This window comes from Podarcis vaucheri (assembly GCF_965113315.1).
Source record: "Podarcis vaucheri genome assembly, chromosome: 7".
Taxonomy (NCBI): Eukaryota; Metazoa; Chordata; class Lepidosauria; order Squamata; family Lacertidae; genus Podarcis; species Podarcis vaucheri.
In genome coordinates this window covers 13,381,519-13,397,328 of record NC_138765.1, presented here as the reverse complement: position 1 = coordinate 13,397,328, position 15,810 = coordinate 13,381,519, and the positions used below count along the sequence as shown (strand labels likewise).

Here is a 15,810-nt window from a genome sequence, read left to right as displayed (position 1 = left end):
AGCTTTCTCATCCTCTGGGGCAGATTTGTAAATTTGAGTTAAATCTAGGTCGGCAGGAAGTTGTAGGGCTTGAAATTCAGATTCGTCATTTGGGATGCGGAGGGCAGCTATCTGGGCGGCTTTGTCGGCTCGTCTATTACCTCTGGAGACTGGATCTTTGCCTTTAGTGTGGGCTTTGCAATGGACAACTGCTATCGCACTAGGCAGATGGATTGCCATGAGGAGTCTTTCTACTAGGGCCGCATGTGAAATTTGGGATCCGGCTGCGGTTAGGAAGCCTCTTTGAAGCCAAATTTGTCCGGTTGTATGTACTAGTCCAAAACAGTATTTACTGTCTGTATATATGGTTACTTTTTTGCTTTCAGCAATCTCACAGGCACGTATGAGGGCAATTAGTTCGGTGGCCTGGGCACTGTACTGCGAGTTGATTGGGTTTGATTCTAGTACTTCGAAGTCAGAGACTACTGCATACCCAGTCTTCCTAACCCCGTCGATGACTTTGGAACTGCCATCGGTGTAGAGTATGAGGTCGGGATTCTCTAAGGGAAGGCGGTCTAAATCTTCCCGGGGTTTCTCAGCCTGACGGACTATGGTGGCACAGTCGTGATGCGGGGTGCCATCGTCCGGGAGGGGTAATAAGGTAGCTGGATTTAGGGAATTTACTCGCTTTATGGTGACGTTAGACGGGGTCAGTAGGAGGGCTTCATATCGGTTGAGACGGGAATTTGAGAAGTGATGGCACCCTCTTAGGGTAAGAAGGGTTGAGACAGAGTGAGGTACATGAATGGTGATTTCATGACCCAAAACCGTTTCTTGAGCCTTCTCAAGGAGGATTGCGGCGGCGGCAATGGCTCTTAGGCAGCTGACTGCCCCCTTTGCAGTGTTATCCAATTGTAAGCTGTAATATGCGACTGGCCTTTCTTGGACCCGAAACGGTTGGGTTAGGACACCGGAGGCTACCCCCATTTGTTCGTGGATGAACAGGTTAAAGGGGATGCGGTAGACGGGCAGTCCTAAGGCAGGGGCGGATCTTAATTCCCGTTTTAGTCTTTCAAAAGATTTATAGGCTTCCTCTTCCCAGACCAGTGTGTCCGGGTGGTCTTGGCGGGTCATGATAGTTAAAGGCTTTGTGATTTCACTGTAGCCGGCTATCCATGCTCGGCAAAAGCCAGCCATCCCAAGGAAACCGCGTAGCTGCCGCTTAGTTTTTGGGAGGGGAATTTTAGTGACGACTTCTATTCTGTCAGTGGCTAAACTTCGGATGCCTACTCCTAGGATGTGCCCGAGGTACTTTACTTCTTGCTTGCAATATTGTAGTTTCTTGGGGGACACTTTATGTCCTTTCTTCGCTAACTCAGACAGGAGATGTTTTGTGTCGGCTTTACATGCCTCCTCACTAGTAGAACACAATAAGAGGTCGTCTACATAGAGGAGGAGGGCGGAGTTAGCAGGTAAACGTATGTCTTCTAAATCTTGATGTAGCACCGCGGAGAAAATTGCGGGCGACTCCACATAGCCTTGGGGCAGCCTTGTCCACGTTAGTTGGCTGGGTCCCCAGGTAAAGGCAAAGAGAAATTGGCTGGCGGGGTCTAGGGGTATACTAAAGAAGGCGGAGCATAAGTCCTCAGCGGAGTACCAAGTTGTCCCTGCCGGAATGGCATTTAGTAGAGAGTTCGGATTGCCCACCACCGGGTGGCGGGGTATGACGAATTGGTTAACTAGTCTTAAGTCCTGAACGAATCGATACCGGATTGGGGCTCCTTCTGCTGAGGGCTTTTTCACTGGGAGCACTGGGGTATTACAGGGTGAAGCGCATGGAACTAGGATCCCTTTCTCGAGGAAATCTTCAATTATTGGGGTTAATCCTTCGATGGCCTCCTTAGGTAAGGGGTATTGTTTGGTACAAGGGAAGGGTAGGTCGGTCCGGTAAGTAATTTTAACCGGGATAGCTGATATTAAAAGTCCCACTGAGGTTGATTCCGTGCCCCATAAGGAAGAGGGCAATTCCCTTTCTAATTCTGGGGGGAGTTCGGGAAACTGGCAGTCCGACTTCGCTTCCTGTATAATGCCCTGGAAGGCGGTGACGGAATCTTCGGGCATATGTAGGTAGATGCCATCTGCGGAACATTTTATGGTGGCGTTAAGCTTGCAAAGGAGGTCCCTACCGAGGAGGTTCACAGGGCTGCTGGTTAGGAGGAAGGTATGTTCTGCCAGTAGGGGTCCGAGGGTGACTTTGGCGGGTTGTGAGAGTGGGCACGTGCGGGGTATCCCATCCAGTCCCATGACTTTTTTTGTTACTGTCCCTGGTTTTAGATGGCTGTTGGTTAAGGTGGAATATGTGGCCCCCGTGTCTAGTAGGCACTGGTAGGGATGACCGTCGATCTCTATAGTGCAAACAGGGTCAGTATGGGACAAATGATTTGGGTAGGACTGGGATCCCCTTCTGGTCCTTTTGGGGAAGCTGGGAAGTGTTCTGCAATTGCTTCCCTGTTCCAATGTGTTTTAAAATGTCCTCAAGCAGTCGGTGGCAATTTAAATTTATATTTCTTTTTTCCCTTTTTTCTCTTGTTGGGGGTGGGTGGGTGTAATGGATATTTGGTTGGGGATTAATTTTAGTATAATTGTTATGTTTTTGTTTTCTTTTGTTTTATTGGTTCTGTATAGTTTGTGTTTTGTTTTTAAGGGGCGGGATCGGGGCTGCCTGGGAGTGAGGCCCCAGCCAACACGATGGCTGGGACAAGCTCCACAGGGGGGGAAGCACTGGGACATCCGATCTCAGTGATCATGGGCAGGAGGCGGAGTTACGCTAAGACCAGACCATGTCATTACCGAGGAGGCAGGTTTAGTCGTTGTTTGAAGACTATCCCTGCCTCCGGGTCTGGCCTTGACCAGATGGATACTGGAATCAACAGGGGAAACCCACATAACCTGAAGGTGTTGCTGTGTAATGCCAGGTCAATGATGAATAAAACCACTGCCATCCACGACCTGATTGTGGATGGAGGATTTGACCTGGCTTGTGTGACAGAGACCTGGTTGAATGAGGCAGATGGGCCTGTCCTTGCTGCCGCTTGCCCACCAGGTTTCTCTTATGCACAGCAACCCAGGTCATGTGGGCGGGGAGGGGGGGTTGCAGTGATTTTTAGGAAGTCATTAGTTTGCACCAGGCGTCCTACTGGGAAGACCCAGTTTTCTGAGTGCATGTTCTGGAAGTTGGGCAATAGGGGCAGTACAGGATTCCTTTTGGTGTACCGACCTCCCCACTGCACCAAGGATTCCCTGTCCGAGCTGCTTCAGGTCGTGGCGGATGTTCTCCTGGAGACACCTAGTTTGGTTGTCCTAGGGGATTTTAACATCCACGCCGACACGACCTTACAAGGGGCCACTCAGGACTTCGTGGAAAGCATGGCCTCCATGGGGCTGTCCCTGAATAAGTTGGGCCCAACTCATAGTCATGGACATGCCTTAGACCTGGTATTCACCTCTAGTGACGTGGGTGATCTGACACTAAGTAAAAGTGAAACCAAAGAAGTGCCATGGTCAGATCACTTCCTGGTGCAACTGGACTTCTCCGCGACCCTTCCCCTCTGCAGGGAAGTGGGACCAATTCGGATGGTCCGCCCCCGCCACTTAATGGATCCAAATGGTTTCCAGAGAGTGGTAGGGGATGCTTTATCCCATGTTGATGGCCTTTCAGCTGATTCCCTGGTGGCCCGCTGGAATGCGGAGTTAACCAGGGCTATCGACTGTCTGGCTCCGAAGCGCCCTCTCCGATTGCATGGAGCCCGGACAGCCCCGTGGTTTTCTTCGGAGCTGAGGGCGATGAAACAATCGCTGAGACGGCTAGAGCGTCGGTGGCAGAAAACTCACTCCGAATCTGACCGGACACAGGTTAGAGCTCAACGTCGAGCCTACCAAGTGGCGATAGCGACGGCGAAGAAGACTTTCTTCGCCGCCTCTATTGCATCTGCAGAAAATAGTAGCAGGAGACTCTTTCAGGTGGTCCGCAATTTAACGGAACCACCTTTACCACCGGGGCCTTGTAAAGACCCCAAGATCTCCTGCAACGATTTTGCAAAGTTTTTTGCAGATAAAATCACTCATATTTGGAAGGAGCTAGACACCACCGTGGGAGCAGGGCCGGGGCGGGAGAGTGCTAGAGCCCTGTCTGGTCAAGTTGCATGGAATCAATTTCAATCCGTTACCCCCGAGGATGTGGACAGGCTGCTTGGACGCGTGAAACCAACCACCTGTCTCCTTGATCCTTGCCCATCCTGGCTAATAAAAGCAAGCCGGGAAGGGCTGGGCGATGGGCTCTGCGGGGTGGTGAATGCTTCCCTCTGTGAGGGAACATTCCCAAATCCGCTGAAAGAGGCGGTCATTAAACCGCTTCTTAAAAAACCATCTTTAGACCCGGCCAGTATGGCCAACTATCGCCCAGTCTCAAATCTGCCATTCTTGGGCAAGGTGATTGAGCGTGTGGTTGCTGAACAACTCCAGGCACGCCTGGAGGATGCGGACCATTTGGATCCCTTCCAATCAGGGTTCAGGCCTCATCATGGGACTGAAACTGCCTTGGTCGCACTGGTTGATGATCTCCGGCGAGCTAGGGACAAAGGTGAGAGTTGTTTCCTAGTTCTGCTGGATCTCTCAGCGGCCTTTGATACAATCGACCATAACATCCTTCTGGACCGTCTAGAGGGGTTGGGAGCTGGGGGCACTGTTATACAGTGGTTTCGCTCCTTCCTCCTGGGCCGTGTTCAGAAAGTGGTGGTGGGGGATGAGTGTTCAGACCCTTGGGCCCTCACTTGTGGGGTGCCTCAGGGTTCCGTCCTTTCCCCCATGCTTTTTAACATCTATATGAAGCCGCTGGGAGAGATCATCAGGGGGTTTGGACTGGGTGTCCATCAATATGCAGATGATACCCAGCTCTACCTTTCTTTCAAATCAGAACCAGTGAAGGCGGTGAAGGTCCTGTGTGAGTGCCTGGAGGCGGTTGGAGGATGGATGGCGGCTAATGGATTGAAGTTGAATCCTGACAAGACAGAAGTACTGTTTTTGGGGGACAGGAGGCGGGCTGGTGTGGAGGACTCCCTGGTCCTGAATAGGGTAACTGTGCCCCTGAAGGACCAGGTGCGTAGCCTGGGAGTCATTTTGGACTCACAGCTGTCCATGGAGGCGCAGGTCAATTCTGTATCCAGGGCAGCTGTCTACCAACTCCACCTGGTACGCAGGCTGAGACCCTACCTGCCTGCGGACTGTCTGGCCAGAGTGGTGCATGGTCTAGTTATCTCCCGCTTGGACTACTGCAATGCGCTCTACGTGGGGCTACCTTTGAAGGTGACTCGGAAACTACAGCTAATCCAGAATGCGGCAGCTAGACTGGTGACTGGGGGCGGCCGCCGAGACCACATAACACCGGTCTTGAAAGACCTACATTGGCTCCCAGTACGTTTCCGAGCACAATTCAAAGTGCTGGTGTTGACCTTTAAAGCCCTAAACGGCTTCGGCCCAGTATACCTGAAGGAGCGTCTCCACCCCCATCGTTCTGCCCGGACACTGAGGTCCAGCGCCGAGGGCCTTCTGGCGGTTCCCTCATTACGAGAAGCGAAGCTACAGGGAACCAGGCAGAGGGCCTTTTCAGTGGTGGCGCCCGCCCTGTGGAATGCCCTCCCATTGGATGTCAAGGTGATGGACAACTACCTGACATTCAGAAGACATCTTAAGGCGGCCCTATTCAGGGAAGCTTTTAATGTATGATATTTTAGTGTTTTTTGGTTTCTGTGGAAGCCGCCCAGAGTGGCTGGGGAAACCCAGCCAGATGGGCGGGGTACAAATAATAAATTATTATTATTATTATTATTATTATTATTATTATTATTATTATAGTTATCTTGGTCATTAGGCGGTGGTTGATTTGGGGGGTGCAGGGAAGGAGCGGTGGCATCTGCCCATGGGTGGTTTGGAGTATTTATGGTCGGCATTAGAGTTCGTGGGCCCGGTTGGGGTCGTTGAGTCTGAGGTGTTGGATTCGGGGGTATTTGCGGGGGATAAGCTGCCGGTTGGCGAATTGCGTATCCCTGAGTTAGATCGGGTTGCGGAGGGAAAGGGGGGTGGTTTGTTCGAGCAGGGAACTGTTTAGGATCCTGCCCCCCGTAGGATGGTGTGTTGAGGTAGGGGCAGAACCTTTTTATGTGTCCTTCCTGCCCGCAGTAATAGCACCCTCCAGTGGTCGGTCCCCATTGCCTGTAGGGATTGGGTGGTCCTCCTCCCCGGACCCCCTTTCCTCGGTGGAAGCCTCTATTTCGGTTCGGATCTTGTGTAGTTTCCATACTTAAAGCCAAGATCTGTTCTGTCTCAGGTTTTGTTTCCTTCCGTTTCCTTTCATCTCGGGAGTTATAAATGGATTTTGCGATGGATAAGATCTCGCTAATGCTTTTTCCATCGTATCCAATTTGGAGATTTAATGCTTTTCTAATGTCTGGACAGGCTTGGTCCTTGAAGAAACCCTTGACTATCACCTCATGTTGGGAATTTTCAGGGTCTATTCCCCCCCAAGTTTTGATGGCAGAAACCAGTCTGGTATAATAATCAGACGGGTGTTCATTCGGCCCCTGCATTACTGTTTGGACCTTGGTCCAGTTAACGTTGCGTTGTTCGGCCGCCTTTACGCCATCCAGGATGGCTTTCTTAAATAGGTTCAAGCACCAGATCCCATCTGTAGTGTTGTAGTCCCATGTAGGTTCTACCCGGAGACATTGTGCTGAGAGAGCCTCCAGTCCTTGGGGCCGTCCCCTCTGGTAATCTGGCGATTCTATTGCTTCTCCAGCCTTGGCTTATAATGTCTGCTTTTTCTGCCTCGTTGAAAAGGGCATTCAAAAGGACGTGGACATCTGGCCAGGTGGGATTGTGGGTGGAGAAGATGGCGCTAACCTGCCGGTGGCATTTGTCGGGATCGTCTCTTAGGGAGGGCATCTGGTTTGACCAAGTCACCAGGTCGGAGGTGTAAAATGGATGGTGGGTATAAACCATTCGCGGAGGTCCGCCGGGTTCGAGGGGTGGTATTGGTAAAGCCCTTAGGGGCATCTGGACCGCAGTAGAGGTTACGGTCGAACTCACTTGGTCAGAAGTTCCTGGGGTCTCTGCGCTTTGATCTAGCGGTTCTGTTGTGGACTCATGTGGCGCTGAGGGAGAGGGCTTCTTTCTAGTTTGGACGGGGTCCTCCATGGTGTTACGGGACATCGGAGGGGGAATTTTGACCCTAGCTTGCCCGGGGTCCCTTTGGTCCTTTTTTGCCTGCAGTCTCGTAACTCTTTTGTTTTCGTTCCCTTGTGCCCCTTCACCCCCCCGTTTCCTCACTACTACTCGAACTGTCGCTAGGGGCAGGCGGTGTTGGTCTCCCGTAGTAGAAGGGGACCAGGGCTTGCTGCGCATCGTCATCTGCGATGTGTCCCTCATATGGAGGGGGCATGGGCTGTCGTCCAGGGTTCATTATAGGTAGCTGGTAAGAGGTTGTACTCTCTGAAGCTTGGAGCAACCCCCTTACGGTCTTAAAGGTGGCCCAATATTCCAATTGGCGGGGTCTTTCCTCCATTAGGTATTTTTTCAGATGGTTCATGCGGTCTTCATTAAACGACCCTCCCGCCGGCCAGCGTAATTCCGGCTTGGAGGAGGCGGTACTGGCGGGCCAGACTTCAGAACAGAGGTTCTCTAGTTTTTTCTTCGATAGTAGTTCATGGCCAGGAATCGACTTCCAATACGTGATGACAAATTGGAGAGGGGAGTCGGGGTCCTTCTGAGATTGGGATGGCTTTCTTGAAGCCTTCCTCCCAGAGTGAGCCCGCTCATGCTTGGAAGCCTGGGTACCCATTTGTGATGCACACGTGTCTAAACAGAAAGAGGGGAAAGAAAGGGGTCCGTAAGGATCGGTATATCTAGGGGTCTAGTACGCTGGGTACTGGGACGTATAGTAAAGGAGAGAAGGGGCTTCTAGTTGCCTGGCAACTTCTTTAGAGGGTTTTTAGAGAGCTCTAGCTATCCGGTTCCTTATGTTCCCTTTCCGATTCCTTAGTTCCTTATTTCCTTATAACCTTATAACCTGGGGTTCCCTTTCCACTCTGCCGATCCCGCCCAATTCCTCATGGGCTATCCTTCCTGGCAACCTCCTACCTATCGTCACACTCTCAGGAAAAGGGACCCTACTGAACGCCCGCGGCGTGTGGTGCCAGATCGGGTAGTCCCTGGATAGAATTTCGGGTCGAAAATCCCCCTTGCTTTCGGAAGCGAGCTTACAATACACGTGGTATGTAGCCCGACCGGTGCGGCTGGGATTAGGATAGAAAGCAAGACCACTTCCTGCCCCCTAGAAAGGACGCTCGGGAAGTTCAGAAAGAGAGCTCCAACCCCTTGCTTTCAACCGGGATACCCGTTGCGGAGAGTCGACTATCTTTCAAGTCGGGTCTCTCCGTCTTACTTTCGGGCTCCCGATTGGTGCGGCTGACTGGAGATTTTAAGGAAAAGAGATAGAGCTCAGAACCCCCCTTTCGGGTTGAGCAGCGGTCCACGGTCTCTCTCACTAACCGGACCAAGAGAAAGGCAAGAAGGAACGATAGAGAGGAGGGCAGAGAATTCAGTTGCCAGGAGACTTCCACCCCCTTCCCACCAGTGCACTGGATTTTCCTTTTCCTTATACTCACGCGTCTTCTATGACGTTCCGATCCCGGGATCGATGAATAAGCCGGCTGGATCCCTTTTGCTCCCCGGCTGAACTCCTGGGGCTTTTGATTACCGCCCGGGAGATGGCCGGAGGTCCAGAAGGGTCTTCCCAGGCAAAATGGCCCAGAGCCGGCTGAAGATTTCGGGGCCCCCGGTCACTAACCCGGGAGAACCGCCGGCCCCACGTTGGGCGCCAAGCTGTTACGGAAAATCTGGATGCGTGAATGCACTGCCACCCAGCTCGTCGGACAAAGTCCACGGGTCCTTGCGGAAGAAAAAGGGAGCTCAGCCGGACGCAGGAGCAAACTACGAAGATCCGAGTTTATTGTGCAACAGGTTCAAAATGGCATTGAACCCCGAGAATGGGGTGACATAGGCTTTTAAAAGTTCCCTCCACCCGGTCTGTATCACTTTCTAGCTAGTTCCCTGTCCCTATAAATGTAGCTCTCCCCTCCTCAGGTCTCAGTTTTGTTTGCTTTAATAAAGAAGTGTTACTAGAGAACTGTCTCCAGCATATTATGTCAAGAGAGCTGAAATCACAAACCCCACGTCACAACAGTGCTCACACACCATTTAAACTTTTGTTGGGGGGATCTGGACCCCTCAAATATTTTAAGGGGGGTGGGCAAATGGACCTCGGCCCCTAGGAGTTTGTGCCTATGCTAAACTCCACACATCCATAGCTCCATTGCTTGACTTAAACCCTTGGCATTTGGGGGCTGGGAAACGAGGGGGAAGGAGATAGTTTGCTACCTGCGGTGGGTCCTGACTTCACCCAAACAGTCCCAAATACACACACAATAGAAGATGAGGGGGAAACTAGAAAATGAGGGGAAACACACAAACTCAAAATAAATGTGGTTTTCACCAGAGAAAAGAGCCATGGTCAGGGACCCTCCCTATCTATTGCAGACAGAGGGAGGCATCATTCTGTCAACAGTAGGTCCTCCAGTGTAAATCTGGTAAAGAATTCCTTGCAAGACCAGAACAAACATCATGTGAGGCGCTTGCAAAAGTGCTAACTCCACAGTTGAGAGCTCAGTGGACATGAAGGAGATGATGTTAAATGGCTGCTGGTTTTCTGTGTTTCCACTTTGCTGGGCATGGGATCTGGTTGGTTCTGTTCTTGGCTGTAATATTTGCCACAGCCTTACGGGAAAGATACAGTCAAACCTCGGTTCCCAAATGCCTCTGTTTTGGAACGTTTTGGTTCCTGAACACCGAAAACCTGGAAGTAAACCTGGTGACGGGAGAGACTTCATCAGGCAAGGCCTCCTTCCACCTGCCTTGCCCCACCCTCCAGCCCTGAGTCTCCTCATAAGGAAGCTATGCCTGGAGGAAGAACTGTGAGGGGAGAGACTTCATCAGGCAAGGCCTCCTTCCACCTGCCTTGCCCCACCCTCCGGCCCTGAGTCTCCTCATAAGGAAGCTATGCCTGGAGGAAGAACTGTGAGGGGAGAGACTTCATCAGGCAAGGCCTCCTTCCACCTGCCTTGCCCCACCCTCCAGCCCTGAGTCTCCTCATAAGGAAGCTATGCCTGGAGGAAGAACTGTGACATTTACCGTCTCCTAACAAGCTTGCTTGACGTACGTATTCCTTTCCTTTCTCTGCTGTGCCATATTTCCCCCTCTTAAACAATTAAGGAAACTGCCAGAGTGGACGGGGTCCCATTGTAGATGTGCACCTGATTTAGGGAATAATAACCATTGGGAAAAGTTTGAATGGGTTCATGGAAAGTGAGGGAGAAGAGAACTTTTGCCGATAGTATAAATAATACGTGGCTCTTGCAACAGAGGCACGGGAGGGGCAGGAATTAAAATGTTGGCACGCCAGAATGTATTCTTAAATGGGGAGGGGGCAGTTCTGCCGGCTTCACATCAGTTCCGATAAAATGAAAGCCATAGGTGTGGTGCTGGGGGGGAATGGTGACAGCAGGGACAAAGTCTATTTCCAGGTGTGCATGAAAGAAAAATGACAGCATCTAGGACAGATGTAGACTTGTCACAACTATCCTGAGAATGTCCAACTGGGTAACTTTCAGGTGCCAGAAGATATCTGGGATCCCAGTGAGGCGAAGCTGAATCGTGATTTGTGCCCTTCCTGAACTCTTTTTCCAGTCAGGTTTCATCCATTCACTCGCTCACAGGCAGAGACAAACTTGAATTGAATTGGACTACAACTCCCACCATCCCTAGCTAGCAGGACCAGTGGTCAGGGATGATGGGAACTGTAGTCCCAAAACAGCTGGAGACCCAAGTTTGGGAAATGCTGGCTCACTAATAGGCAGAGACACACTTGAGTTTCCACTGTGTTGTGAGCTCCTGTTTTCCTTTTGCAGACCCATCATCTTTTGCACGATGGCCCCAGGGCAGGTCCACATGGCGGCTCCTGTTTGCTTAATTGAGAACATGCCGGACGGGAAGCTTGTGGTGAACCGGGAGGCTGCAGAGGTGCTTGCCAGGATCCGCCAGCCGGTGGTGGTGGTGGCCATTGCGGGGTTGTACCGCACTGGCAAGTCCTACCTCATGAACAGGCTTGCCGGCAAGAGAAAAGGTGACTGGCTTCATGAATATTCCCGTTACTCAAGGGAAGGGCTGGAGTCTAGCAGCTTTGCATGAGGAGCAAGGCAGTGGAGTCTGGTGTTTCTGGAACAGGGTATCGGAGCCCCTGGGTTTTCTGCCTAGCCTGGGGAGAAGCATGGAGGAAGAGGTGTAAATTAATATTTATATAGAACCAGAGGGGAGATAGGACTTTGAGTCAGGGGTCCCCACGCAGCAGCATTCACAGGAGGCTCCGCAAATATGGCAGGTTATTTTTTATTACGTATATATATATACCCCACGTTTCCTCCAAGGAGCTCCAGGTGGTCTTCAGTTTTCCCCATATACATTTTATGCTCACAGCAACCCTGAGACATAGGTTCAGCTGAGAGACAGCAACTAGGGTAGGCAACCTAAGGCCTACAGCCCAATCTCCTTCTCAGTCTGGCCTGCGGACAGTCCGGAAATCAGCGTGTTTTTACATGAGTAGAACGTGTCCTTTTATTTAAAATGCATCTCTGGGTTATTTATGGGACATAGGAATTCGTTCATTTCCCCCCCCCCTTCAAAATATAGTCTGCCCACCACATGGTCTGAGGGACGGTGGACTGGCCCACGGCTAAAAAAGGTTGCTGACCCCGGAACTAGCCCAATGTCTCCCCTTGTGGATTCCCACTCTGTTCTTCCGCATCCTAGTCCCAAGTTTAATGTGCTCGACACTTTACAGCTTACATAGGTTCTTCTTTGTTTTGTGCACAAGTTTTCTTTCACTACTTCCTAAGCTACTATTCCCAGCACCCAAGCAAACTACAGTTCCCACTATTCTTGGGGTGTGTGTGGAACTCGTGTGCTTTAAAGCTATGATGGGGATGTGACAAATGTTTCATTGAGTTCAGTGGGGTTTCCCAGTGACCTGCGCCTTAAGCCTTGGCACCTGTTGTTTTTTGTCTCTGAATCATTGCCCGCTCTTTCCTCAGGTTTCTGTTTGGGTGCCACGGTGCAGGGGCTCACGAAGGGCATCTGGATGTGGTGCCTCCCTCACCCTCACAGGCCTGACCTCACACTGCTGTTGCTGGACACAGAAGGGTTGGGTGATGTGCAGAAGGTGAGCTGGGGGAGATGGCAGCTGGCATGACAGCGGAAGACTAGCCCTTTCAAAAGAGCCTTGTGACAAAATATGCTGACCTGGTGTTAACAATACCACAACACACACAGTAACTAGCTGTAAAGTAACATAACATTATATATAATTATCATATCAAAAAATTGCAAACCACAGTTCCTGGTGGCAATAACATATGATGTTACTATTAACCTTCTATATGTTTTTATTGTCATAACATCTAAGGATAGTCAAGTCCAAAGATTGTCAAGTCCAACGATTACAACGTACAGTTCCTGTGGGAAACAACGTACTGATATTTTCCTTCTGCATTGTCCTATGTCTTCAGAGTGTAACAAACTTAGTAACAATAAGGCAGCTGATGAAAGACCAGTTCTCAGGATAGACCCTTGTTTCGCCCATTGGGCTTCTTCAGTGACAAGGTTTCCAGGAGATTTTCCAGGAGGTTTTTTTCAGCCGAAATAGTCCATAGGAATGCAGAAGTTGCCAGTCAGAGGCGTTTGTGTTGTGGTATTCTGAACATGATTTATGTAATGAGGCAATTGTGTTGTGTGTTGACCTGGTATTAATGGCAATGGCATCTACCAGAGAGGTGCCAGAACTGAGTTCCGGTGAGTTCTGGCTGAACCCCCCCCCCCGGTGGTAACTGATATTATATTTCTGTTTCAGGGAAACACACAGAATGACTCGTGGATCTTTGCCCTGGCCATTCTGCTCAGTAGCACCCTGGTGTACAACAGCATAGGCACCATTGATCAAAATGCGCTGGAGAACCTGCAGTATCCTTTTGGGGCATCAGAAATCCCAGCTGGCCTTGCACACTTGGCCTGGAGGAACTAGGAGGAGGCAGTTGTAAGTTGTCCCCCTAGGGGTTTCACTCCATGGGAGGGGGTTCAGGCAGGAACTCCAGAAGGCATAAAATCAGGAATTGGCCTTAAGGTGTAAAAATGAGAGATGCCAGCCCCTTGCCACAAAACCCTGCCTTAATTACAGTTGCAATACAGTCGTATCTTGGTTGCCGAATGCCTTGGAACTCATGCTTTTCGGTTCCCGGACGATTGAAAACCGGAAGTGAATGTTCTGGTTTTCGAACAATTTTCGGAAGCCAAATGTCTGGCACGGCTTCCGATTGGCTGCAGGAGCTTCCTGCAGCCAATCAGAAGCTGCACTTTGGTTTCTGAACGTTTTGGAAGTTGAACAGTCTTCCAGAACGGATTCCGTTTGACTTCCAAGGTACGACTATATGTGGTCTTTCTGTAGTGTAAATCTCTCTGCTCAAAAGCTGTATCATCATTTCCGGCCAGCCCACAACTGCAGGTTCAAACAGGCCCCAAACCAGCCCTGGAATTGTTTTCCTTAGCACTCCCCAGCTACGTCACTGAGCTGACAAAAAGGATTAAAGCCAAAGCTTCCTCCGGGGAAGATGAAGAGGAGGAGAACTCTGCCGAATTTGTCCGTTTCTTCCCAGACTTCATCTGGGCAGTGCGGGATTTCACACTACAGCTGGAGATAGATGGATACCCTGTAACTGAGGACGGGTACCTGGAGAATGCATTGAGACTGCAGAAAGGTACAGTAACTGCAAGGGGGGAAATGCAGTGTCTGAGATGGAGAGAGGACACCGTTAGTTGAGAGGTGCACAAATGATCTAAGTCAAAAAGGCCTAATATTCAGGTGGGTGAATGTATCCAGTCACATAGCCACTGAGGGCTAAAGAGGTTGAACTGATTTCCCCTGTGCTACATGGAGCAAGACACAGAGATATATCACACCGGTTCCTGAGGCACATGTCTCTGGCTGCAGACTGCATTACTAATAACTCTTCATGCCAATCCTCAATTGTGCTCCCAGGGAGGTTTACAAATGCCCTACAACAATTACAATGTTGATACCCAAACTGTAAAAGCTAAAAGCCACAAAATTGTGAAAAACCTCATAACACCAAGCTAAGTTGCTTGTACAGTTGGACTGGGCTCCCTGAAACTCCTATGACATAGGAGTCTTACCTGCTAATCTCAAATATACACATGTGAGCTGTAAGTGCACTATGAAGAGGGAAATCTATACAGTGGTACCTCGTGTTACAGACGCTTCAGGTTACAGACTCTGCTAACTCAGAAATAGTACCTGGGGTTAAGAACTTTGCTTCAGGATGAGAACAGAAATTGCGCCTTGGCGGCACAGCAGCAGTGGGAGGCCCCATTAGCTAAAGTGGTGCTTCAGGTTAAGAACAGTTTCAGGTTAAGAACGGACCTCCAGAACGAATTAAGTACTTAACCCAAGGTACCACTGTACTCAGAGTAAGGCCATAACATTGCAGTGCTGAAACAGAGAGCAATATCCTAACTCAGTTTACAGCAAGCCTTGGGACCTCAGGTGTCAGTTGAGTTGGTATGGAGACTTGAATGTTTACAGGTAACCAGGTGAGTTTGCTCCACCAGGGAGATGGTTGGCACATTTTCTGTGGAATTTGGCGATAGTAACCCATTGTCTTGTGTACTCACACTTCTTCTCCGCCAGGTAATAGTGAGCAAATCCAGAGGTGCAACATGCCTAGGTCATGTATCCGCAGATTCTTTCCTTCGCGGAAATGTTTCACCTTTGACCGCCCAGCCAGCAGGAAAAAGTTGTCCCGGCTGGAGGAACTGGAAGAAGAGGATTTGGAGGAAGATTTCTTGGAGCCGATGGCTCGTTTCTGCCAACACATCTGGGAGACATCGCGACCCAAGACAGTCCCGGGAGGCCAAGTTGTGACAGGGAGAAGTAGGGAACATTTTTGAAAGATTGTAGGCTGGGGTTGGTGGGTAGAGAACCATTCTGATTAGAGTAATTAGTTTTACCCAGTCCCATTCTAATAATACTAATAACTGGTCTCAATCTGGGAACCCCATGGATGGGGGGCTTTTTCCTCCAGAGCAGTTTGGGGGTGTAGGAAGCTGTCAGCTTGAGGTGAATGGTGTTACTCAGCTACCACCAAGAAGGGATCAGGTGACATCAGAAACCAATAGTGACCCACCTGACTGTAGAAAATGCTTTAGTTTGTCCTTGCTCTGCAGTCTGACGATTTCTTTGTTCACGTGCAGGCTGAATTGCATGTAAGCTGCTCACTTGATTGCCTGCTGAACATCATTTAGCTAGAATTTATTTTGAAAACCATATTGTCAGGGCTGCTACCCAGTCCCAGCTCACATAGGACCACGTTAGCCAGCGTTCACGTTAAAAGAGTCTTTATTGGGTTACAGGTTCCATTTCCAAACTGCAATGTGCAGCCCTACGTCTTCTATGTCAGACCGGCGAAGACCCGTCTGAGTCTCCGCCTCTAGCACACCAGCTTAATACCCTAGCCTTGCTCCACCTCCTGCGCCTCTCCTTCCGTCTCTGGGTCCTTCTGCCCCCCGGGGTCTCTTCTTTCCTACTCTCTTCTGACGCGG

At 50.3% G+C, this 15,810-nt stretch overlaps 2 protein-coding genes across 4 annotated transcripts in view; one reads left to right on the top strand and one right to left on the bottom strand.

Annotated features, from left to right (window-relative positions):
• LOC309537715 (guanylate-binding protein 1-like) overlaps window positions 1–15,810 on the bottom strand; it is a 70,535-nt gene that overhangs the window by 29,815 nt on the left and 24,910 nt on the right. The gene's annotated exons all lie outside the window — the stretch shown is intronic.
• Window positions 1–15,810, top strand: part of LOC309537714 (guanylate-binding protein 1-like) — a 39,569-nt gene that overhangs the window by 17,618 nt on the left and 6,141 nt on the right. The window contains exons 1-6 of one of the 2 annotated variants that reach the window (XM_082232665.1): window positions 10,605–10,670; window positions 11,055–11,269; window positions 12,234–12,361; window positions 13,049–13,158; window positions 13,750–13,949; window positions 14,900–15,142. In XM_082232665.1, the coding sequence (XP_082088791.1) occupies window positions 10,639–10,670; window positions 11,055–11,269; window positions 12,234–12,361; window positions 13,049–13,158; window positions 13,750–13,949; window positions 14,900–15,142 (928 nt within the window). In that variant the 5' untranslated portion in view covers window positions 10,605–10,638. Of the gene's footprint in view, window positions 1–10,604; window positions 10,671–11,054; window positions 11,270–12,233; window positions 12,362–13,048; window positions 13,159–13,749; window positions 13,950–14,899; window positions 15,143–15,810 lie in introns of those variants that run through there. The other variant, XM_082232666.1, reaches the window with a different exon arrangement.